The 21200-nt window shown below is 49.4% G+C and overlaps 1 protein-coding gene across 1 annotated transcript; it reads right to left on the bottom strand.

Moving 5' to 3' along the window:
- Positions 1-886: 886 nt before the first annotated feature.
- On the bottom strand, positions 887-6004 carry LOC139083476 (intestinal-type alkaline phosphatase-like). The gene is made up of 11 exons (XM_070620200.1): positions 4485-6004; positions 4285-4401; positions 4055-4170; positions 3694-3868; positions 3437-3609; positions 3056-3190; positions 2889-2961; positions 2628-2762; positions 2356-2547; positions 2041-2157; positions 887-1938 (listed from the first exon to the last, which is right to left on the bottom strand). The coding sequence occupies exons 1-11, from the start codon at positions 4702-4704 to the stop codon at positions 1619-1621; spliced, it is 1773 nt and encodes a 590-aa protein (XP_070476301.1). The 5' UTR covers positions 4705-6004; the 3' UTR covers positions 887-1618.
- Positions 6005-21200: the final 15196 nt, after the last annotated feature.

Below are 21200 nucleotides of genomic sequence, written 5' to 3'. Positions count from 1 at the left end.
GAGACTCACTAAGTGTAGCCGTGTTGGAGTGGGGGCTCCAGAATGTTCCCGGATGCAGCTGGGGGTCTGCACCACCACTCTAGGTTCCCAGCTCCCACCTCTGCCCCCCTCCCTCCATCAAAGCAGAATAGACTCTTCTCCCCTCAGTGGTCAGAGTGCTATTTTCCAAAAGTCAGGTCATGTCAGGCCCCTGCTCAAAGTCTCTGATCACATTCCACACTCTGGAACCGTCCCAGCTCCTCCCCCATCTGCTCCCTGTCCCTCCTTATCCCTCAGGTTTTACCTCCTGTACCCCACCCCGCCCAACTCTGATCCAGCTGCTGGCCTGCAACACCAGTGCTGCTTGCTGCCTCAGGGCCCTTGCATGGCTGTTCCTTCTGCGTTGTCAAGCCCTCAGGGAGAGGGCAGGGGCTGCCCTGGGGCTGCCTGCCCTGCCCCCACAGCTTCTCCTGATGCTCCTCGGATCTCCAGCCTGGAGTGGGAGTGGGGGGCAGTGACCACCTCAGTAGTTGAGTTTCTTAGGACAAGTCTCCTCTGTTTAGCGGTACTGCTGGGCTCCTAGGAGGGGCAGCTGAGTGCTGTGTCAAAGCCCTGTAGGGGCCCAGGGCTGGCAGCCCCAAATATGGCATATTGATAATTTTGAATGAAAGTCTTAAAAAGCAGCCTGTGCAAGGACACTTTGACCCTCCTTTTCGCTTAAATGCAGGAAATCAATCAATCCCCTCCCTGCACCTGGAGCCTGAGGGAGATGTCCTCATCACCAGCCCCAGGGGATTCAGGGCAGGAAAGTCTGTATAAACCAACCTGGGTCCCTTTTTTGCTAATTGACAACTCCAAACACAAATTCTGCTTAAATTCCTTACTGATTCAGCACCCAAATCAAATCTGTCCAATCGTACATTTATTGTTTTGTGTAAAAAGATATAAAAGCTGCCCACTTTCTGGTCACTCTCCTGTGCATACAAATTGTTTTGTCTCCTGTTAATTCGTTTTGTGTTAATTTCATTATTTTGCCCATGAGAATTCAAGAAAGGCAAAGGGAAAACTGCCCGGTCCTGGACACCTGACCTGGACACCCGTCCTGGCCCTCTTGGCCCCAGCAGCTTCGTGGGCCAGCAATGTGCCCACAGGGCCGGTTGCAGAGTAACAGGAAAGGTGCCCTCACCGTGCCCTCAGGTCCAAGGTGCTGTGAAGACTAAGCCAAGAAAAGCGTGGCAGGGGGTCTGGGTGGGTGGTGGCCCTACAGAGGCTGCCTCTGGATGGTGCCAGCCAGGTCCTGGGGCACTGATATATGCAGGGCGGAGACTGGGAGTCCGAGGCCCCTTCTTTCCTGGGGTGCAGGGTGATGGCACAGCACAAAATCTGGGGCCTCGGAGATTGAGGGCGGGGAGTGGAGAGCAGCTGGGAGGTCTCAGGAAAGTCACCACCTCGGCCTCCAGGGCACCATGCAGTCAGGCCAATGAGTGGCCATGGGCTGAGCCTCGTTTAAAGCCAGGAGGTGAAGGTCAGGCGGTAGGCCCCCGGGGTGGGTGCTCTGGGGGTGTTGCTCAGAAGGGACCCTGGGCTGGGGGAGCAGGTGTCCTAGTAATGGGGTCCCGGCCCTGGGTGGATGGGGTGGTCAGTGGGTGGCGGACAGCAGCAGTAGCAGCGCTCCAACCAGAAGCTGCAGCGATAGTGAGCCAGCAGCCGGCCTGGGGAGCGCAGCATCAGTGAGCCCGGGATTTGTACTGTCGGTGGATGTGGCGGGGGGCGACAGGTCGCAGGCCGTGTAGGGCTCGAGGCAGGCGGCGAAGGCCATGACGTGCGCCACGAAGGTCTGCTCCTGCACGCCGTGCACCAGGTGCGCCTGCGGGCCGCGCGCGAACACCGCCACGTCCTCGCCGCCGTGGGTCTCCGACGACAGGGGCACGGCCGCCTGCTGCTTGTACGCGGGGTCCACTGGACGGAGGGTAGGGGCTCAGCGCGGGCGGGGCGGGCCGCCTCCTCCCTCCCGCGAGTTCCCATCGTGGTCCGCCCAGACCGCCGACCCGCTGTACTCACTGCTCTGGCTCTCGTTGACGTCAGGCCGGGAGCCCTGGCTGAGTGCGAAGCCTGGGCCATTGCCATACAGGATGGAGGTGTAGGCCTTGCCATCGGAGGCCTTGCTGGGGGCCAGCCCTGCGGGAGAGGGGCCCTGTGATAGCGCTCACCACGGCGTGTGCAGCGCCCCCTGTGTGCTAAGACCAGGTACTTCGTGCCAAGAACCCTACAAGGCAGTTGCTGTGATGACCCCATTGGCAGATGAGGAAACTGAGGCTCAGAGCAACTTCTACCATAAATTTACCAAACGGCAACTGTCACCCTCCCTGGACCCACCTAAAATGGAGCTGCCACGCAGTGTGTAGCCACCAAAAGAGAAGACGTGAGAGTGGTCAGCGGTGACAAGGGTCAGTGTGTCCTCCTCACTTGTGAGTTGGCTGGCTTTGTCAATGGCATCATCGAACATGGTGGCCTCGGTCAGTGCCAGGTAAGCGGTTCCAGCATGGTGACCATGGTCGATGCGGCCCCCTAGGGAGGACACGTGGGAGGTAGGTGATGCCCAGCCTGCCTACACCCCTCTGCTCAGGGAGGGGCTGCCACTCACTCACCCTCCACGAAGAGGTAGAAGCCACTGGGGTTCCTGCTCAGCACACGCAGGGCCGCCTCGGTCATCTCCGTCAGGGATGGGTCCAGGGTGAGGTCTCGCTGGGCCTCATATTTCATGTCCGCTGGCTCAAAGAGGCCTGTGGGAAAGGGGATTTGGGTGACGGGCAGGCTGGAGAGTGGCAGGGTCCATGGCAGCCACGTGTCTGTGCAGGCTTGGCCATGTGAGGACCCAGGGGTCCAGGGCAGGCTGGTGGGGTCATTACCCATGAGGTGTGTCACAGAGGGGTCCTGGGACGCCTGGATGAGCGCCGTGCGGTTCCACACATACTGGGCACCCTGGGAGGGGCAGAACCAGACCTCAGCCCGTGGCCCTACGACCTGCAGCCCTGCCCTTGTCCCTGCTACCCCTGCACCCACGAGCCCCCATCACCTGGTACTTGGCCAGCCACTCCTGCACCAGGTTCCGCTGGTCCACCCTGGTTCCGTTCTGGCTGGCATCATTCGGATACTCAGGGTCTGGGGTCCCCTTGGGAAACATGTACTTGCGGCCTCCGCCCAGGATCACCTGGGGCCAGAGGATTAGGGCAGGTGGGCTTGGGGCCTGGCCGGGCCTTGGCCCCCTCCTCAGACAGCCCCTAGCTCCCCAACCAGGTCTGTGGGAATGGTCTGTCCCCTGCTATACATTCTAAATGGTCCACAAGCCCCCGGAGACCCTGCTGGGCCCCAGGGCTCAGCTGTTGGCTGCCTGTGACTGTGGCCAGTGTGGGCCCATCCCTTCTGCCCCGCCCCTCCCGCTTGCCATGTGTCGCACATCAATGTCCATGTTGGAGATGAGCTGCGTGGCGATGTCCTGGCAGCCCTCCTTCAGCGCCTCGGCAGGCATGTCAGCGTCCGAGTACCAGCTGCGGTTCACCGTGTGCGCGTAGGTGCCGGCTGGCGACGCATGCTGTACCCTGGTGGTGGTCACCACCCCCACTGACTTCCCTGTGGGTGGCAGAGGTGAGGGTGGACCACTGAGGTCTCTGAGCCTTCCCTGGCCCCTGCCCCATATGCCGGCCCCAAACCCACCTGCTTTCTTGGCTCGATTCATCACGGAGGTGACCTCATTGCCACGCGTCGTGTTGCACTGGTTATAGCGGGCGGCCGCACTCACACCGATGGTCTGGTAGTTGGCCTTGACCCCGCACAGGTAGGCCGTGGCTGTGCCTGCGCTGTCCGGCACTTGTCTGTCCACGTTGTATGTCTGGGAACAGAGATGCCCTCAGCTCCAGTCTGGGGCAGACACCTGGATCGTGCCTCAGGACCTGGGGCCCATCCTCACTGTCCCAGCCCCTAACTCGGGCACAACCCTCTGGGGCCTTCCCTCCTGCCTGGCTCCCTACTCACCCACCCCTCTAGAGGGAAGCTCCCTGAGGCCCCAGACCCTTACCTTGGACAGAGCCAGGTAGGGGAAGTGGTCCATGGCCAGGGGCGTCTCGGGTCCCAGCTTGCCATCCATCTGCGCCTTCAGTATCCGAGTGGCTGTCACCGTGGGCACCCCCATCCCTGAAGGAGCACCTCGTGTCAGGCCTGAGTCCAAGGCTGACCTGTGTCCACACAGCTGCCTTGGGTGGCCGGGTTGTGGGGGTTACTTGGGAGGGACAGGCCTGGCACACTCACCGTCCCCCAAGAAGATAATGAGGTTCTTGGCGGCCGTCTGGATGGGCTGCAGCTTCTTAGCGGTGTCCAGGGCTTGGGCTGCCTGGCGGTTCCAGAAGGCCGGGTCCTCCTCCTCAACTGGCCAAGGAGACAGTGGAGGCTGGGTCAGCCTTGCGGGGGAGCACCCTGAGTTTCGGGGGAGGCTGGGAGGGCCTGATTACCTGGGATGACCCCAAGGGAGAGCCGTAACCTCAGGCCCAGCAGCAGCAACAGCACCCAGGCTCCCTGCATGCCTGTGGGATGGCGGGAGGACAGCGAGGCTGGGAGTCGGGAGACACGGGACACCAGGGTACCAGCTGCACTACAAGCTGCCTGGGCTGAAAGCAGGGGAGGACTTTGTCCTTGACTGTAAAAGGCTCCATGTCCCTCCCAGTGCCCCATGCAGCCACCCTGACCCCACCCCTGCCTTGTGACTTTAAGCTATGCTGGCAGAAGGGAAGTGGTAGGGTGTGGCTGAGCGAGCCTCAGGGCAGGGGTCCTGAGAAAGGCAGGTCCACCCCTCACAGCAGAGTCCCCAGCTGTCTCCCCAGGGTAAAGTGGGGATTGGGGGCACATGCCCTTGGGTCAGGAGCATTTCCAAAGTTCTGACGGGGCCACTCCCAACCCTCTGCTGCCGCAGTGTGGGCGACCCTCCGTCTCTCACCTGAGTTGTTCAGTATTTCCTGAGAGCCAGCAGTGGCCAGCCTGGACTCTGGGTGCTGAGGGGCCTGGGTCTGAAGCCACATGACTGCTCACTAGGCTTGGCCTGGGCAGGTGGGTCATGCACTGGGCTGGAGTGGCTGCCCAGAACCTGGGCCCAGGGTTTTTGTGCTGTAGAAAAGAGTGTGGCTGGTGGTGACAACAGAGTGGTAGGCCTTGTCAGTGCCTCCAATGATGGAGGGCTGGGCTGGGCCAGCCTTGAGAGTGTGTGTGTGTGGATGTGTCTGTGTGGGGGATGATGCGGGGTCGGTGAGCCGAGGAGTCGAAAGAAAGATTTCTTAGACTCTTAAGATCTGGCAGTAGTGCTCTTTTATTTACAGAATACAATAGCATGGGGATAGGACCCATGGGCAGTCAGAGCTTCTGCTGCCGCCGCTTCTGCTGCCTCCGCTGGCATGGGGACAGGGCCCATGGGCAGGCAGAGCTGGTGCGTGGGGACAGGAACCATGGGCAGTCAGAGCTCCTGCTGCTGCCCCGAGTTGAGGGTTAGGGCTAATTTTATAAGGCATGGGTATGTGAGTCATTTCTTTACAAGATAAAGGAAAGAACATGAAAAAAAGTTAAAATGGTATCAGTGCAGGTGGGGTCTGGTCGTTGGGTGATCCCATGACTTTTAGACAAGAATCAAATCGGATTAAGTAAAGGTCAGAAGCCACCACCCTAAATCAGTTACATGAGATTGCCAGACAGCAACCAACTTAAGTTCTTGCCTTCCCCATTAAGAGTTTCTAGAGATAAGGTCATCTCTCTTCTTCTTCCTGGTACAGAGAGGGAGCTACCTTTTACAGATAGAGATTTACCTTACAAATGTAAATGTGTCCCAACAAGGGCAAGTTCCATTCCCCAGAGCCTCCTTCCCTGTCCCAGTTTATCGAAAGCAATCAGCCCAAACAGTCCCGATGCCAAAGAGACACATCCTGGGGTGGCCAATTTCAGGTCCCTACAAGGTCATCCCCCCTTCCTTCACAAACACAAATGTCTCTCAAAAGGGCAAGCAAAATTCCAGTCCTCGGAGCCTGCTTCTCATCTGCAGTTTTAAAAATAACCAGCCTAAAATCCTCTTCAGGGGAGAGTATGCTCGCCTGCAAGGGGCAGGCAGGGGTGGGGCCCAGTGCCCATGAGATTGACCTCTGCTCCCTTGGACAGGTAGATTGAACCCAGGGGTAAGTTTGTCCCTTGGATAGGTAGACAGAACCCCAGCTATGGCTCCTGACAGGAGCTTAGAAGTTTCAGTAGCCCCTGCCTTGATTCAAAAGCATTCGTCTAATCCAGCCATTGCATTTCTGGGTATGTACCCAAAGGAAATGAAGCTGGGTCTCGAAGTGGTATTTGCATACCCACATTCATAGCAGCATTATTCACAATAGTCATAAGGTGCGAGCAATTCAACTGTCCATCCACAGACGAATGAATCAACAAAGTGAGGCACATCTGTACAATGGAATATTATTCAGCCTTAAAAAGGAAGGAATTCTGACACACGCTACAACATGGATGAGCCATGAGGACGTGATGCTAAGTGAAATAAGCCAGTCCCCAAAACGCAAACACCGAGATTCTATCTATGTGAGGTATCTAAAGTGGTCACATGCATAGAAGTAGGGAGTCGAACGGTGGTTGCCGGGGCCGGGGAGGAGGGCACGTGGGGAGCTGTTGTTGAGTGGGTTTAGAGTTTTGGTTTTACCAGCTGAAAAAGTTTTGGAGATCTGCCGACGACAATGTGAATATACTTACCCCTACTGTAGGAAACTGTACACTTAAAAATGGTTAAGATGCTCAATTTTATAGTCTTTGACTACAACTTAAAATTCTTTTCAAAGAAAATTCCTCTTCCCAGCTTTGCGCACTCCAGCGGGCCTCAGTAGCCCTTTCTGTGCTGGGGCGTCCTCACCACCTGTGCCACTTGCTGGGTCCCCAAAACCAGGGCAACAGCATCTTCCCTCCCAGCCTCACTCCCCACCATGCCATCCCCTCAGGGTGTTCCTGGGTCCTCCTCCCTGTATGGAAAACACGTCCCCTCCAGGAATCTGTCCTGGCCTCTGTCAAAGCCCCGCACAGCTCCCTCTAACCCCTGCGTTGTGTGGCTCTGCAGGGAAATTCTTGGCTAAAAGTCAGGGCAGAGTAATTGCCTGGCAGGCCCTTAATCAATCGATTCTTTTTACCAGGTTGAAGGTGAAAGGTTCTTTACTCCAAGATCGGTCTTCAGTACAGGGAATTCCCAGCACCCCTTTTTAAATGCATCAAAATTGACTATAGTGGAGCCGTTTAAAGACGGAGTCGGACCTGCCTTCCCAGAGAAACTGCTTTGCTGTCTTGAACCTTGGACTGGGCCAAACCTTTGCCCTGGGCCAAAACGGCAATTATTTACAAGCAATTGTTTGAGAAGTCAGCAAAAGAACAGACATCCTGATCACAAAGACTGAGGATTGTAGAGTTTCTGAAGATAGAACCAAGAGTCAATCAATGTTTAGCCAAAAACCAGCTCTTTGCCTCCAACTCCAATTAAAATTCTTTGCAATATAACCTCCTTTCTTTGCCTTTAAAGCCCCTGACTTTTACTCCCTAGTGGGACACTATCTGGGTTTCGATCTGAATCTCTGTTTCCCGAATTGCAATTCTTAGATCCCAAATAAACACTTTGCCTCTTAAACTGGTTTCTGTTTTGTGTGTGTGTGTGAGGAAGGTTGGCCCTGAGCTACCATTTGTGCCAATCTTCCACTTTTTGCTTGAGGAAGACTGTCGCTGAGCTAACATCTGTGCCAGTCCTCCTCTACTTTATATAAGGGACTGCCGCAGCATGGTTTGATGAGCAGTGTGTAGGTCCGAAACTGAACCCCGGGCCACTGAAGCCGAGTGGGCGAACTTAACCACGACACCACTGGGCCAGTCCCTGGTTTCTGTTTTTGAAGGTTGACATACTGTGTCAGAAAGCAGGAGCTGAAGTGATCTCACCTTCGAGGACCAGCATCCCCTGTAAACAGGTTTGGTACCAACATGAGCGCCCTTGTGTGCTCATCTCTTCCACATACCACCAGCTCCTCCAATCATGAGTCCTCTCAGGCTTGGACCTCCCTCCCTTTTGGTTGAGCTCTTTGCCTTTCTTTGGGATTCTGGGGGCAATAGCCCAATCTGGGTCAAATGACCAGGAGACAGTTGTCGCCAAGCTGGCTCATATCTACTGCCATCTGGAAGAGTTTCCCTGTTTGAGCAGCTATGGTTATTGCCATCTGAGGGTTTATTCCCTATCTCTTGAGTCCTTGAATTCTGTTTTTTTGTATTGTTTGTCCAAACAGCTGTACCCAGTGAGTCAGAAGCACAGATAACAACCTGGGGCTTACAACTAGTGTCTCCTTGTCTCTCTGTCTCTTTGTCTGGTCGTTCTTTAACCTGGGAATGTCATCTTCTAAAAGGTCCTGAGAAGTTCCTCCCTCAAGAACACCAGTTGGGTTTATATTCAAGCACTACGGTCCTTCCTATTGTAAATTTTTGTCCCAGAGGATTGATAATACTAAAGATGATTTAAAATTACAGTGGTCAATTTGGAGTTCTTTTGAGCTTCCAAAACTTGTCTTTTCTGCACACTAGACTTGAGAACCACAGGTTTAAGACCAGATATAAGATCTTTAATTTCTTTTTATTTTTTATTTTATTTTATTTATTTTTTTTGAGGAAGATTAGCCCTGAGCTAACTGCTGCCAATCCTCCCCTTTTTGCTGAGGAAGACTGGCTCTGAGCTAACATCCATGCCCGTCTTCCTCTACTTTATATGTGGGATACCTACCACAGCATGGCTTGCCAAGCGGTGCCATGTCTGCACCGGGAATCCAAACCGGCGAACCCCGGGCTGTTGAAGCGGAACATGCACACTTAACCACTGCCCCACCAGGCTGGCCCCAGATCTTTAATTTCTAAAGATTCAAGCCCACTATCTTTCAGCACACCTGCTAAAAAATGATGGTCCGGAAGCTGTAAATATTTACAGAGAACATCAAAATCTTTTTTTTTTTTTTTAAAGATTTTATTTTATTTTTTTTTTCCTTTTTCTCCCCAAAGCCCCCGGTACATAGTTGTGTATTCTTCGTTGTGGGTTCCTCTAGTTGTGGCATGTGGGACACTGCCTCAGCGTGGTCTGACGAGCAGTGCCATGTCCACGCCCAGGATTCGAACCGACGAAACACTGGGCCGCCTGCAGCGGAGCGCGTGAACTTAACCACTCGGCCACGGGGCCAGCCCCAGAACATCAAAATCTTACTAAGCTTGTTTCTTGTCCTCAGAGCTTGGCTTGGTAACTGTCAGGTTCGGGCCCCCAAAATACGGTGGACAGGAATGTGGGTCGCACCCCCACTGGCGCCCAGATATGGCTCGGCAGAAATGGGGGATAAACTCCATTTGTAGCTAGGGTCCTACCAAACTGCTGCCAGCCCTCAGGGAGATAACAATGGCTATTGGAAGAAAGGTTTCAATGAGATAAGATCACCTGTTTAAGAAGTGCACTTAAAAACAAAGGCCTCAAAATTCCAAAATAGCCTTATTGAAAATTTCATTGCAAAAATCTAATGAAAATTTAAGATCTAAGAGGTATCTAAAAGAAAAGACTATACGAAAGTCCATTAATGCCTTTACAGACACCCCCATATCTACCCATGAAGGAGGGGCTGTATGGATCCCTCCCAGAGTTAAGAAGACTCTCAGAGATTTTCTGGTAAACTGCTGTGTTACTCCCTTAAACAGTCAAGGGGAAACTAAAATTAAAAATTAATGGAGTTGTTTAATACTGCCAGAAATATTTACTGTTTGTCCTGGCTGAAACATAAGATTTTTGAAAGAATTTAGTAACTTATAATAAGAAATTTGGCCAAATTGGAAGCTGATATTCAGAGGCTGATAGGAATTTTTTTTTTCTAGGCTTTCTCCCCTAAGCTAAAATAAAACTATGTACCCAGAGGGAAAGAAACAAATTAAGGACAATGTAATTGCATGGGCATGTCAGTCCTTGATAAGCAACTGACCTTCCCTGTTTATCTCAAAAAGCTTGTAACCTCTCCAGGAACTGTTATCTAGACCACCCCTCCCCCCCATTCCTAAGACTAAAGGGAAAAAAAAAGGGGGAAAGAAGCTTTTGGATATGCAGATTGCTATGGAAGCACCCTTGCCCAAAAAAATGTAAGGAAAAATGTAAAAACAGGGGCTATAAGAGCTCTGTTGGCATCTGTCTGTATGTTTTTGTGTGTCTATATATGTATGTTATAAATATGTGATAGTTTTCTACCTTCAGATGGTATTATCAAGATGAGTTTATAAGTGAGCTCTACTTAATTAGCTTAAAAATAAATAAGTGCTATATAAATTGAGTATACTCTCAAAAGAAATATAACAGAAATGAACCCAAATGTTTTTCAAGTTAACGTGATAAAGAATAATCTTTGGTAAACAAAAGCTTATTTAAGTTTGCTGGTTTGATTGAAATAGGCATGTCCTCAAAGTTACAACATTGGATGTGATACAGACATGCAGCCTGTATTCTACCTGGGTTTGAAGGTCAAATAAGCTCAAGTTATCTCTATTACAAAATTTAGCAGCTCTAAAAATAACTTAGAATGATAGCTGATTTTGTCTAATGCCTCATGATGTTTTTGTGGGCAATCTAAACATAATTATTAAGAACAAGTAAACTAAATAGATAGGGCCCGGCCCAGCGGTTAAGTGTGCACATTCTGCTTTGGCGGCCCAGGGTTTGCCAGTTTGGATCCTGGGTGCAGACATGGCACCGCTTGGCAAGCCATGCTGTGGTAGGTGTCCCACATATAAAGTAGAGGAAGATGGGCATGGATGTTAGCTCAGGGCCAGTCTTGCTCAGCAAAAAGAGGAGGATTGGCAGCAAATGTTAGCTCAGGGCTAATCTTCCTCAAACAAAACAAAACAAAAACAAACCCAAACAAACAAAAGAACAAGTAAACTAAATAGATGCAAGATAAAGGTTTTTGGGTCAACTTTTTAACAATAATTATGTGTTATGGTATATGTACTTAAATATAATTTCAAAACCTTTTGGTAACTTGAAACCTTAGAGTTTTGCTAAGTTAAGTAAAATGATAAAAATTTATTGAATATCAAGATCATTTCCAAATAGGAGAAAAATTTAGACATTACTAAATATAGGTTTATCCACCTTTGACTTCTTACTACAGAGAAACAGAAGATGCGGTCGTCTGTTAGTAAACATGTCTTGTACCACATTAAAAAAATGTTTATGCTATGAGAAAACGTATGTTTTCAGTAGAGAAATGGAGATTTTCGTTGTTGTTAGGAAAGTAAATTTGTTCTAAAGTAAAACTGGTTATGGGAAAGAGGAAAGGACAAATTCTGAATGTAAAAAAGAAAGTTATAGAAGGTTTGTGGAAGAGGAACCCTGAGAAAAGAGTTTTGGGTGTGGTTAAGTTGGCTAAGATTGGAATGAATTTAATTAAGTAAATGAGTTTTAATATCAAAAGTAAGATGGTGCAAAATTAGAATTTGGTTTTCTCTCTCCTAAAAGGATAGTTTTCTTGGACTTTCAGTCTGCTCTCGATAAAGACATTATGAAAGGTTTTTCTTTGAGTAAGTCTACCTAAAGGGCAAGGATTCTATGTTTTGTCAAAATAATTTCCTATGTTCAAAAAGCTGAGGCCTCTCTATTAAGAGAGCTAGAGGTTTTTCTTTTTTAACTGTTTAACTCTCTTCTGTTGTCACTTTAAATGGATAAGTAAGCATTGTTTCCTGGTGACCTATGATCCTATTTGACCAAGTGTTTTCAAACCTTTTGATATTTTTGACAAACTTGCCAAAATTCAAATCCTAAATGTCTTTCTTTTGACTTGAAAGTAACTTTTAAAAATTTCTAGTAGGTCCCTGGGACTTCTCAAAGAATTTGTCCTCTCTTCCTATAAGATGTTAAACTAATTAGGCTTATTTGGTATGCTAAATTACATGGGAAGTGTCAAATAAATGATGATAAACCTTCTTAGGTCATATTGTGTGAGTGAATGTTATTAATATTTGTTCTAAAAGTTATATAAAACTCCTAAAATTCTGATATGTCCTGGTATAATGTTTTAAGTCACAATTCTAGTTATTATCTTAAAACATTATATGTTACAGAAATAACCAAATTTCCCTGTCAACTGCTTTGTAATCAGATCTTTAGGCATGCCATGAAGTCTTTTGTCATTTACAGACAGTTATTGTTTTACTCTGATGCTTTTGCAAATATGTTTCATCTTCAGAGAGATTCATGGAAAGGACTCTGACACTTAGTCTAGAATACAGGCTCCTCATAAACTTTCAGATCATAAAACTGAACGGGGTAAGAAATTACAGCACTCTAATGGAGAGACTGATGGCTTCCTAAAACTGCTAAGGAAAGATCAAGAACAAATATGAATCATGTGGGACTACATGAACCAAGCAGAATGCTTTAATGTTTTGTTTCTCCAAATTTAAAGAAACCTTTTCTCTTAAGCTATTGACAATTTGGTAAGACGCACCTTTGTGGACAAAGACGAAACATTTACTTTTTCTCCCTACCTGGTCCCTTCAGAATTCAGAAACTCTCAGTGAGTATTCTTATTTTTATTCAACCAGGCCAAGTTTTTAATATGAACAAATTAGTTTTACTGTGATTATATTTGGGAAAAAATCGAGGGTAATTGTAGAGAGAAAAATCACGTTTGCACACTTATAGATATTAGACTCTAGTCTGATGCTGACCAGCTGGTATGACCAGCTACTGTAAGACAATACTCTTGTCTGCCTCTTCCAATCTATTACAGAAGGGGGAAATCTTTCTGACTGTTGGGTTTGTCATCAGAAGCCTTGTTCTGCACGTGAATCTACAGATCCCTTAGTACAGTTACCAACCTCTCTGCCATTACTCCCCTAATTCCTTGTGCTAAGTGTCTAGAACTCCTTGGCTAACCAATCAAATCCTTGGTTTGGTCGTCTTCATTATAATGACTCCGTGATTTGTGTCCCTTAGGGTATATTTTCATTTGTATTCGGCAGAAAGATCTATGGGGAACACACTGTTTAAATCCCTATCAAAGTAGAGGTCACTATGCAAGTGGATTATTGGTTACACCTATTGCATTACATGATTGATCAGAAACTCAACATCGGGCATCACCTCTGAATCTGCTTCACAGACTAAAATGTGAAACTAGTTGTACACTTAGTCAAGGGTGTTCAATGCCTGGTGGTATCATCCCCAGTGAAGCTACCAGCTTTGGAAAAATACTTTTTCCTTGGATAGGCACTGCTGTGAACGAATCTATGATCAGAAATTTATCTAAAACCCTGGGAAGATATTGCTAAATCTGCTGCTTAAGCAAGAGCTGCCCAAGATAAATCTTTAGATTTCCTTGCCTGAGTTATATTAGATAATAGAATTGCTCTTGATTACCTCCTAGCTGAACATGGTGGGTTTGTTCTGTGATAAACACCTCTCGTTGTACTTGAGTAAACACCTCTGGTGAAGTAAAAACTGAACTAGGCAAAACCTGAGCACAGGCCAAATGGTGAAATGCTGTGGTCGCTGACACCCATGGTTCTTTGATCTTGTTAGCTGGCTGCCCTCAGGAGTGGCCTCCTGGCTCAGATCTATTCTCCTATGTGGACCTAGCATTTTGTTTATTATTATAGGAATTCTCACTGTTGTAAAACTTTCTCTTCTCTGCAGAGCTCCATGTTATAAAAGCACCACTCAGATAATGGTTGCTCAGTGCTTTGAAATGCTTGCTAAACTAAGGCTTATGAACCTTCACCTGAGAAACTTCTAGGAACTACAGATGATGTTTGCTGTTAAAGGGACTTGATGGTAACGCTTTTGTCTGCTCTGATGCTTTTGGTGCTCAAATGTGGCCTAAGACTCCTAAGGAAAGCATTTTCCTTCCTATGTGGGACATGACCTACTGGGAATGAGTCTTCTTGGTGATGAGGGACCAACAGATGCTTTGATGATCAGCAGTGCTTTCCAACAGTCGATCAACAATGGTATCCAATAGCTAATCAGCAATGCTTTCAGACAAAGATCTCGATCAAAAAGGGAAAATGTCAAAATTAACTATAGTGGAGCCATTTTAAAATGGAGTCAGAGCTGCCTTTCCAGAGAAACTGCTTTGCTTGGACTGGGCCAAAATGGCAATTGTTTACAAGCAATTGTTTGAGAAGTTAGCAGGAGAATAGACATCCAGATCACGAAGACTGAGGGCTGTGGACTTTCTGAAGATAGAATCAATAGTCAATCAACGTTTAGCCAAAAACCAGCTCTCTGCCTCCAACTTCAATTAAGATTCTTTGTACTACAAACTCCCCTCTTTGCCTTTAAAAGTCCTGACTTTGACTCCCTAGTGGGACACTATTTGGGTTTCTACCTGAATCTGTGCTCCCTGAATTGTGATTCTGAGACCCCAAATAAATGCTTTGCCTCTAAAACTGGTTTCTGTTTTAGTAGGTTAACAATTGGAATTTTTGACATAACTGGAGATTCACAGGCAGTTGTAAGAAATCATACAGAGATCCCTCGTAAACTTTGCCCAGTTTTCCCCAATGAAACAATCTCCAGATTTTCAGCTTTCCCCAGTTTACACGCACTCATTGGCGAGTGTGTGTGTAGTTCTATACCACTTCATCACACGCGTGGGCTCACGTAACACCATCACGGTCAAGACACTGGACAGCTCCGACCCCACAGTCACCTTCATAACCATCTCACCTTCCTCCCACCCCGCTCTGTCCCTAACCCCTCACCTGCATTTCCAAGATTTTGTCATTTCAAATAAGTTATATAAATGGGATCCTGCCATCTTTTGGGATTGGCTCTTTTTCACTCAGCATAATTCTCTGGAGAGTCATCCAAGCATGGGTGAGCAGTTGACGCCTTTGTATCTCTGAGGAGCATCTGGCGGGATGGGTGGACCACAGAGTGTTTAACCATCACCTGTCCTGGGACATCTGGGCTGATCCAGTTTGGGCTATTATAAATAAAGGCTATGAAAAAAAAAGAAAGAAAGAAAACTCCAAACTGTTTTGCAGAATGGCTGCGCCATTTTCCGTTCCCACCAGCGACGTATGACTGATTGTTTTTCTGCATTCTCCCCAGCATTTGCTATTGTCACTATTTTTAGTTTGACTGTTCTGATAGGTGTGTAGTGTGAAGCCCCTTTTAATGCTCTTCTTATGATGACGTTAATCAATCATGTGCTATGATCTGCCTCGGTATCTTGTGAATTTTGTCACGTGCCTGAGCAGGATTGAGACCAAACACAGACCCCACATCACTTGCAGTAATCAAAGGATGTCTGTCCACATTCAAAGTCTGTGGCTACAACCCGGCTTTGCAAGGCCACCGGGGCAGCCTGCCTCCCTGATTTTTTTTTTTTTTTTTTGCCCTCTTTTCCCTGGTGCCACACTGGGCAGACTTCTTGGGATCAGGGGGTGCTGAGCCTCCTAAACCACTTGGGGTCCAGCATGCAGGTAGGCGGGCACTGGGTGAGCACTGAGTTGGAGAGGTCATCTCAGCCCGGCCCAGCCAGCACTTCTGATGACACGTCTCCTGTCTCTGGTCATGCCTGCTCCTGTCATTCTGGGGCCAGGAGAGGAGGCTGGGCCACCTGTCCTTCCTCCCAGCCTCCTGAGTGAGGGGCCATCAAGAAAGCTGGTCACAGGGAGGTCAGTGCTGCTCACAGAGCAGTAGCTGCACCATGACTTGGGTGAGGATGGCCCAGAAAGGGGCGCCCAGCAGAGCGCAGCAGGGGACCAGCCGCAAGGTCACAGGCTCACAGAAGGTGTCATGTGGAGGTCAGCCAGCAAGAGTTCTCAGGGGTCCCACGAAGGCGTTGACAGCAGGAGGGGGAAGCCCCCTGCCTGTGTGAGGCTGGCAGCTGCGGGCCCAGGGACCCAGGCTCTTCACTTGCAAGGAACAGATGGGCCCTGATGGAGAACAGCCTGGAAGGGCCCGTTCAGGCCCCCTCGGAAAGACCCAGATGTAGCACAGGCCTCAGGGCATCCATGGGGCCACAGAAGACAAATGTTTGCTGAGATATGTTGTGGGGCTCAGCGGAGTTGGAGGGCACATGTTGGAGCGCACCTGGAGACCCCAGGGATTACACTAGACCACGTCACTGGTTCTCACACCACTGGGAATCTTGACCCACACAAGGGTCAGCACCAGATCGGCCTCTGAGGTCAGGAGAGGTGGCAAAACCCAAAGGAAGGCCCCAGAAGGCAAATGTTGGTAGAGGGAGCCCATTACACCAGCCTTGGACACTGAGGCCTGGCATGAGGTGCAGAGGGCTGTGCTTCAGGGCGTTGAGGCTGAGCGTGAAGAGAGGGCAGGATTCTGGGCTGTGGAGTTCACCTCCAGGATGCTAATGGAGGGGTGCTGGTGGAGGAGGGGGAGCCCACAGAGGCAGGTCGCGTAGTTGCTGCCAGAGAAAGGTGATCGCTGTGGAAGAGGGATGTGGGACATGGTGTGGCACTTTCTGCACTCTGGCTCTCAGGATCTGCCCCTCCTTGGGCCCTGCTCTCCTTGCTGGCTCCCTCCCTACACTGGCCCTCAAAACACCCACTCCCCCAAATCCCTCTCCTGTAGCTGCTGTTTCTCGGCCCACCACTCTCGGATCTGCCTCCGCCTGAGCTCCCTTTCCTCCTCCTGTGGGACAGCTTTTTCACACAGGATGACGTTGAAAAGGTGTTCCACGGAGGCAGAACAAACCCGGTGGCGATATTACAGGCCCCCAGGATGGCAAAGGCCAAAAAGCCCGAGCACGATATGCACCGGAGAGGAGGCAGAGGAACTGGAGCTGCACACACGAGCGTTCTCCAGTGACACTAAGATGTGCCTCTCGGATGACGTAGCGATTCTCCTCGTGGGTAAATATCGTGGAGGATCCGTGGTCCCAGATGTATGCGGCAACACTTAAAGCAGCACCGGTTCAACAGCAAAAAGTTAGAAACAGCCCAAGTGGTTATCGGGGGATGAAAAGATACACGTTGGGTGTTTTCATAAATGGTATAGACTATACAGCAATAGAAATGCTGAGGGTATTTGTTACATGCATCAGATTAACTGAATCTCACAAGCAATGCTGAGGGAAAGATGCTAATCATAGAAGAATGCAGACAGCAGAGCCCGTCTTGCATTGACATGAAGTTCAAAGACAGGCAACACTAAACCGTATTGCAGATAAAACTTGGATGAGAAAAGATTGGCAAAGAATTCAGTGGTTCCCTTTGGTGGGGAAGGAAGGGCTGGGTTGTGAAGGCAAAGGGTATGTGGGGTGGGGTGGGGGGACCCTGGCCACCTTCTATTTCTTGATTTGGGTGGTGGTGAATTCAGTGTTCAATACCATAATTATTCTCTAAAAAATACCTTCATGTTTCATGCATTCTTCTGAATGTTTGCTATATGGAAGGAAGGAAGGAAGGATCTTGGAATTTGATGAAGATTAGGTGCTTCTGTTGCTCCTGTTTCCCATTTTCGCTTTAACCAGCATTTTCCAAAGTGTGGGATACACAGATTTCCAAAGTGTGGTCCTCCAGATTGTTCTAGGTGGCATGGGGGATGTTTGCGCTAGTATGCAGGCAAGACACGGAGTCGCATTGAACTTCAAAATGAGAAAGTTATTACCTTTTCAACTCCCCCCGACCTTTGTGATAATGTCAAGGAGAGACTCTCCGTTGGCTCTGCGATGTCTGTAACAGCACCCCAGCTCTGTCACCTGCCTTCTGAGACAGACGAAGCAGGCTTGACACCTAGAGTCCCGGCAGGCACAGGCTCCAAGGAGAATTTAATCATATTGCTTTTTTCGCTTGTTCGAAATCTAGAGATGCCTTCTATTTATAGCAAGACATGGTGATCTTCCATTTGTGGTACTTCGAAGCTTCCTTTTCGAATAAACTCGAGGAAAAACTGAGCTCATTTAAAGAACAATGTTAAGTAAATGATCTGAATCAGTGATGGTGCAGGCAGCTCGTGGCTATGGCTCGCCCTCGTCAAAGTGATGCAGGAAGAGTGTGAGCAACACTGATCTGAAACAGTCAACAGACCTGGACTGCACTGCAGTCTCCACCGCTTCCTGGGTGTGCTTCGGCACTAACCTCTCCAAGCCTTAATTCCCTCATCCGGGAAACCGGAAAATTAACAGTCCCTGTGTCACAGGGCTGTCGCGGGGACTTCATTAGCACAGGGCCCGGTGGCAGAGGCAGTTCTGGAGGGGGAGGGCAGCAGGGTGGGGGGGGGAGGAGGTGAAGCCCTAACCTTTGGAAAGGGCAGGTCTGGAACACTGGCGAGGGGGTCGCAGCCTGAGTGTCTGAAAGCCAGACAACTGGCCAGATGCTCAACCAAGTGGCTCGTTCCCCGAAAGCAAATGTTAAAACTTGCTGATTAGGGGCTGTGCAGGCAGAGCCTCCCTCGGGCCAGTTCCACCTCCCAGAGAGCAACATCCAGCCACCCCCCTTCCACAAAGCACTAGGCTCAGGTACCTGGCTGGGGACAGGAAAGGGGACCTTCCCACCAAGGAGGGGACACCCCAGGCCACCTTCCAGGGAGTTCCTGGGAGGACTCTCAACAGCGTAGAGCCCCGTCTGCAGCACTGAGCCTGGGGGCTCAGCCTGCCTGAGACAGGGGGTGCAGGGGTAGAAGGGACACTCGGCCAGGCAGGTGCTGAGCTCCCGGCAGAGTTGGCAGAGGCCCGGCCGCCCCTCTGCCCAGCGGTGGCGGCAGGGGCAGGGGCAGGGATGGGCTGGCAGGCGGCTTTCCAGCAAGTCACAGATCAAAGTCCTCCTTCCGAGGGTGACGTATGAAGGACAACTCCGTGGCTGAAAGGTGGTTTGGGCATCGATACAGAACCTGAGGAAATGAAAGCCTGGGAGAGTCGAGGACTCCTGGAACCGTCCTCAGGAATTTAACTTTGATCTTATGTCACAACAGCCAGGAGGACGATTTTATTGCAATAGCACCTAGGTTAGTTTGAAAACCTATTATGGTGAAATATGCTAAGGAGAGTTTCTGTTTCACATTCTATTTTGAACTGCAGTTTCTGTTGCTTTTTCAATTTTTGGCTAACTGCTTTCCAGAACTGAGCAGTGTACGATTTATGAACATCAGAGAACACATTGTGTGTGTTCACGAACCTGGTTGAGTAAAACGACTTTAATTAAAATAAATGATTTAAATAAATTTCCCCTCTAAAGTGGCTCTTTATATACTGAAAAGAAAAAAAAAACCACCCCAAACTATTACAAACCCCTAAGAAGACAGAGAAAGTTCAGAGAGGTTATCTTACCATGAGGTTTTAAATTTGTAACCTGGAGGGGAGCAGAATTTGCTACCCTAAATCGCGTCTTTTTGGCTTATTTTTAAGAATAAAAGACTCAGGAAGAAACTGACCTTCCCCCTAACTGTCTAAGAGAATTTCAGATAGAAGGCCTGTGCCAGGCAGCAGCTATCGCCAGAGATAACTTAGCATAATGTGAACTAGGTGTGGTGGGCAGGGAGGAACCTGGCAAAGCCCTTTTGATCAGAGTCCTCTCCTTGTCCTGTTGTCCCGTTGGCAAACATTTGTTTACTATCATTTTCATTTCCATCTCCATGGGAGTTGGTACCTCCCCTTTGAAGTCCCAAGAACTACCCCCGTCATCTTTTCTCTTTAGCTGAAGATGGTAGTTAAGGTGGTGGCTTCAGCCATTTTGGCGAATTACTCAGTTTTCCTGGGTCTCTCCCATGTATACATTGTTATAAACTGTCCGATTTTCTACTGCTCTTCTGTCTCATGTGAATTTAATTCTTAAACTAGGCAAAACAACCCAGAAGGATAGAGAAAAGTTTCTTGCTCCTCTACAAACCTAAGTCAGTTATGTGCAAATTCAAACTCATCATTCCAAGTGCTGAATATACCCTCCCTGCACCTCCAGAACCTTATTATTGTGAAAGGCATCCTCCTCCCCCTCCAATGCACCAGGGTTCAAATCATTACTCAGCTTCAGTACTCTCCCCGCTCCCAACTCCAATGACCCTGAAGTCTGTGACTCCAGCCCCCGAATGCCTCTGTGGTCCAGGCCCAGCAAGGGCCCGAGGCACAGCCCTCCTGCACAGCCGCCACAGCTGGAGGCAGCCTCATCTGCAGTCCGGCCCTTCCCCAGGTCGGGCGGCTGCTTCCTGGCTGGCCAGCTGCCCAGGGAGTAAGCCCTCAGCCTGGACTCCAGGCCATGGCCCAGACACAGAAGAAACATGGCCCCTGGGGGCTCCACTGAAGCACCAGGACTTGTCACCCTGAGACTGCTACCGAGTCTGTAAGGAGAAGACCGCAGGCGGCATTTTAACAGAGGGCGAGTATCAGGGTGCCCGTCAGCAGGAATTTTCTGTTTCTGGAGTAACGGACTCTTTAATACGCCTGCTGCTGAATGTACAAGCTGCCTTTTAAACCAACTGTAGATCCGTTCCTCCTAAGTTGCGGGTTCTAACTTCGGTTTTTCTTTTTGTCCAACTTGTACATGAATGTAGTTTAAAGTAGCACATAGATCCACGAGGTTTGTCACAGCAAAACAAAACCAGCAGTTTCCTCTCTCCCTCTCTGCCTTTGCGCATCTCAGAGGCAACCACTTTCCCCTCCCTTGGCGTTTTATTTTGATAGTTACCAGTTTCTAAGTTACATACTTCTTCCTTTGTCAACTGTAAACTCTATCTATTGATCTGTTCTATCGATGATCTGTTCTTGGGATCTATGTGTGTAACGAACCATCCCCAAACATCCTTAAACAATTGTTCATTTGGTCCAAACTGCCATTTGGGCAGGGCTGGACGGGGACAGCTTGTGTCTGCTCTGTGTGGCCTCAGCTGGGGTGGCTGGATGGGAGCCGAGGGACCCCCTTCCAGGATGGCTCGGGCACACGGATGACAAGCTGGGTCCTCTCCATGGGGCTCCTCCATGGCGTCGCTGAGCTTCCTCACCACATGGCAGCTGGACTCCAAGAGACAGGAAGGAGCTGCCAGTTTCTTAGGGCCAGGCCTGGACACTGGCTCAGTGTCACTTCTGCCACATTTCTGCCTATTAGCAGCCACAGAGGCTTGTCCAGATTCAAGGGGAGGGCACGGACTCCATTTCTATTAATTATCAGCTTCACTGAGGTATAACTGACAAACA

This window comes from Equus przewalskii, chromosome 5 (genome assembly GCF_037783145.1).
Source record: "Equus przewalskii isolate Varuska chromosome 5, EquPr2, whole genome shotgun sequence".
Classification (NCBI taxonomy): Eukaryota; Metazoa; Chordata; class Mammalia; order Perissodactyla; family Equidae; genus Equus; species Equus przewalskii.
The sequence above is the reverse complement of the archived record's forward strand: the minus strand, read 5'-3'. Positions and strand labels throughout refer to the sequence as shown.

Bases quoted from the DNA above. Each gene is read 5' to 3' on its own strand.
- LOC139083476 (XM_070620200.1), bottom strand. From the start codon at position 4,704: ATGGGGCACTGGGAGGGACATGGAGCCTTTTACAGTCAAGGACAAAGT. The intron at 3,610-3,693 runs GTGGGTTTGGGG...TGCCACCCACAG, and splicing joins GAATCGAGCCAAGAAAGCAG to GGAAGTCAGTGGGGGTGGTG. The intron at 3,191-3,436 runs GTGCGACACATG...CTCTGGCCCCAG, and splicing joins TCTCCAACATGGACATTGAT to GTGATCCTGGGCGGAGGCCG.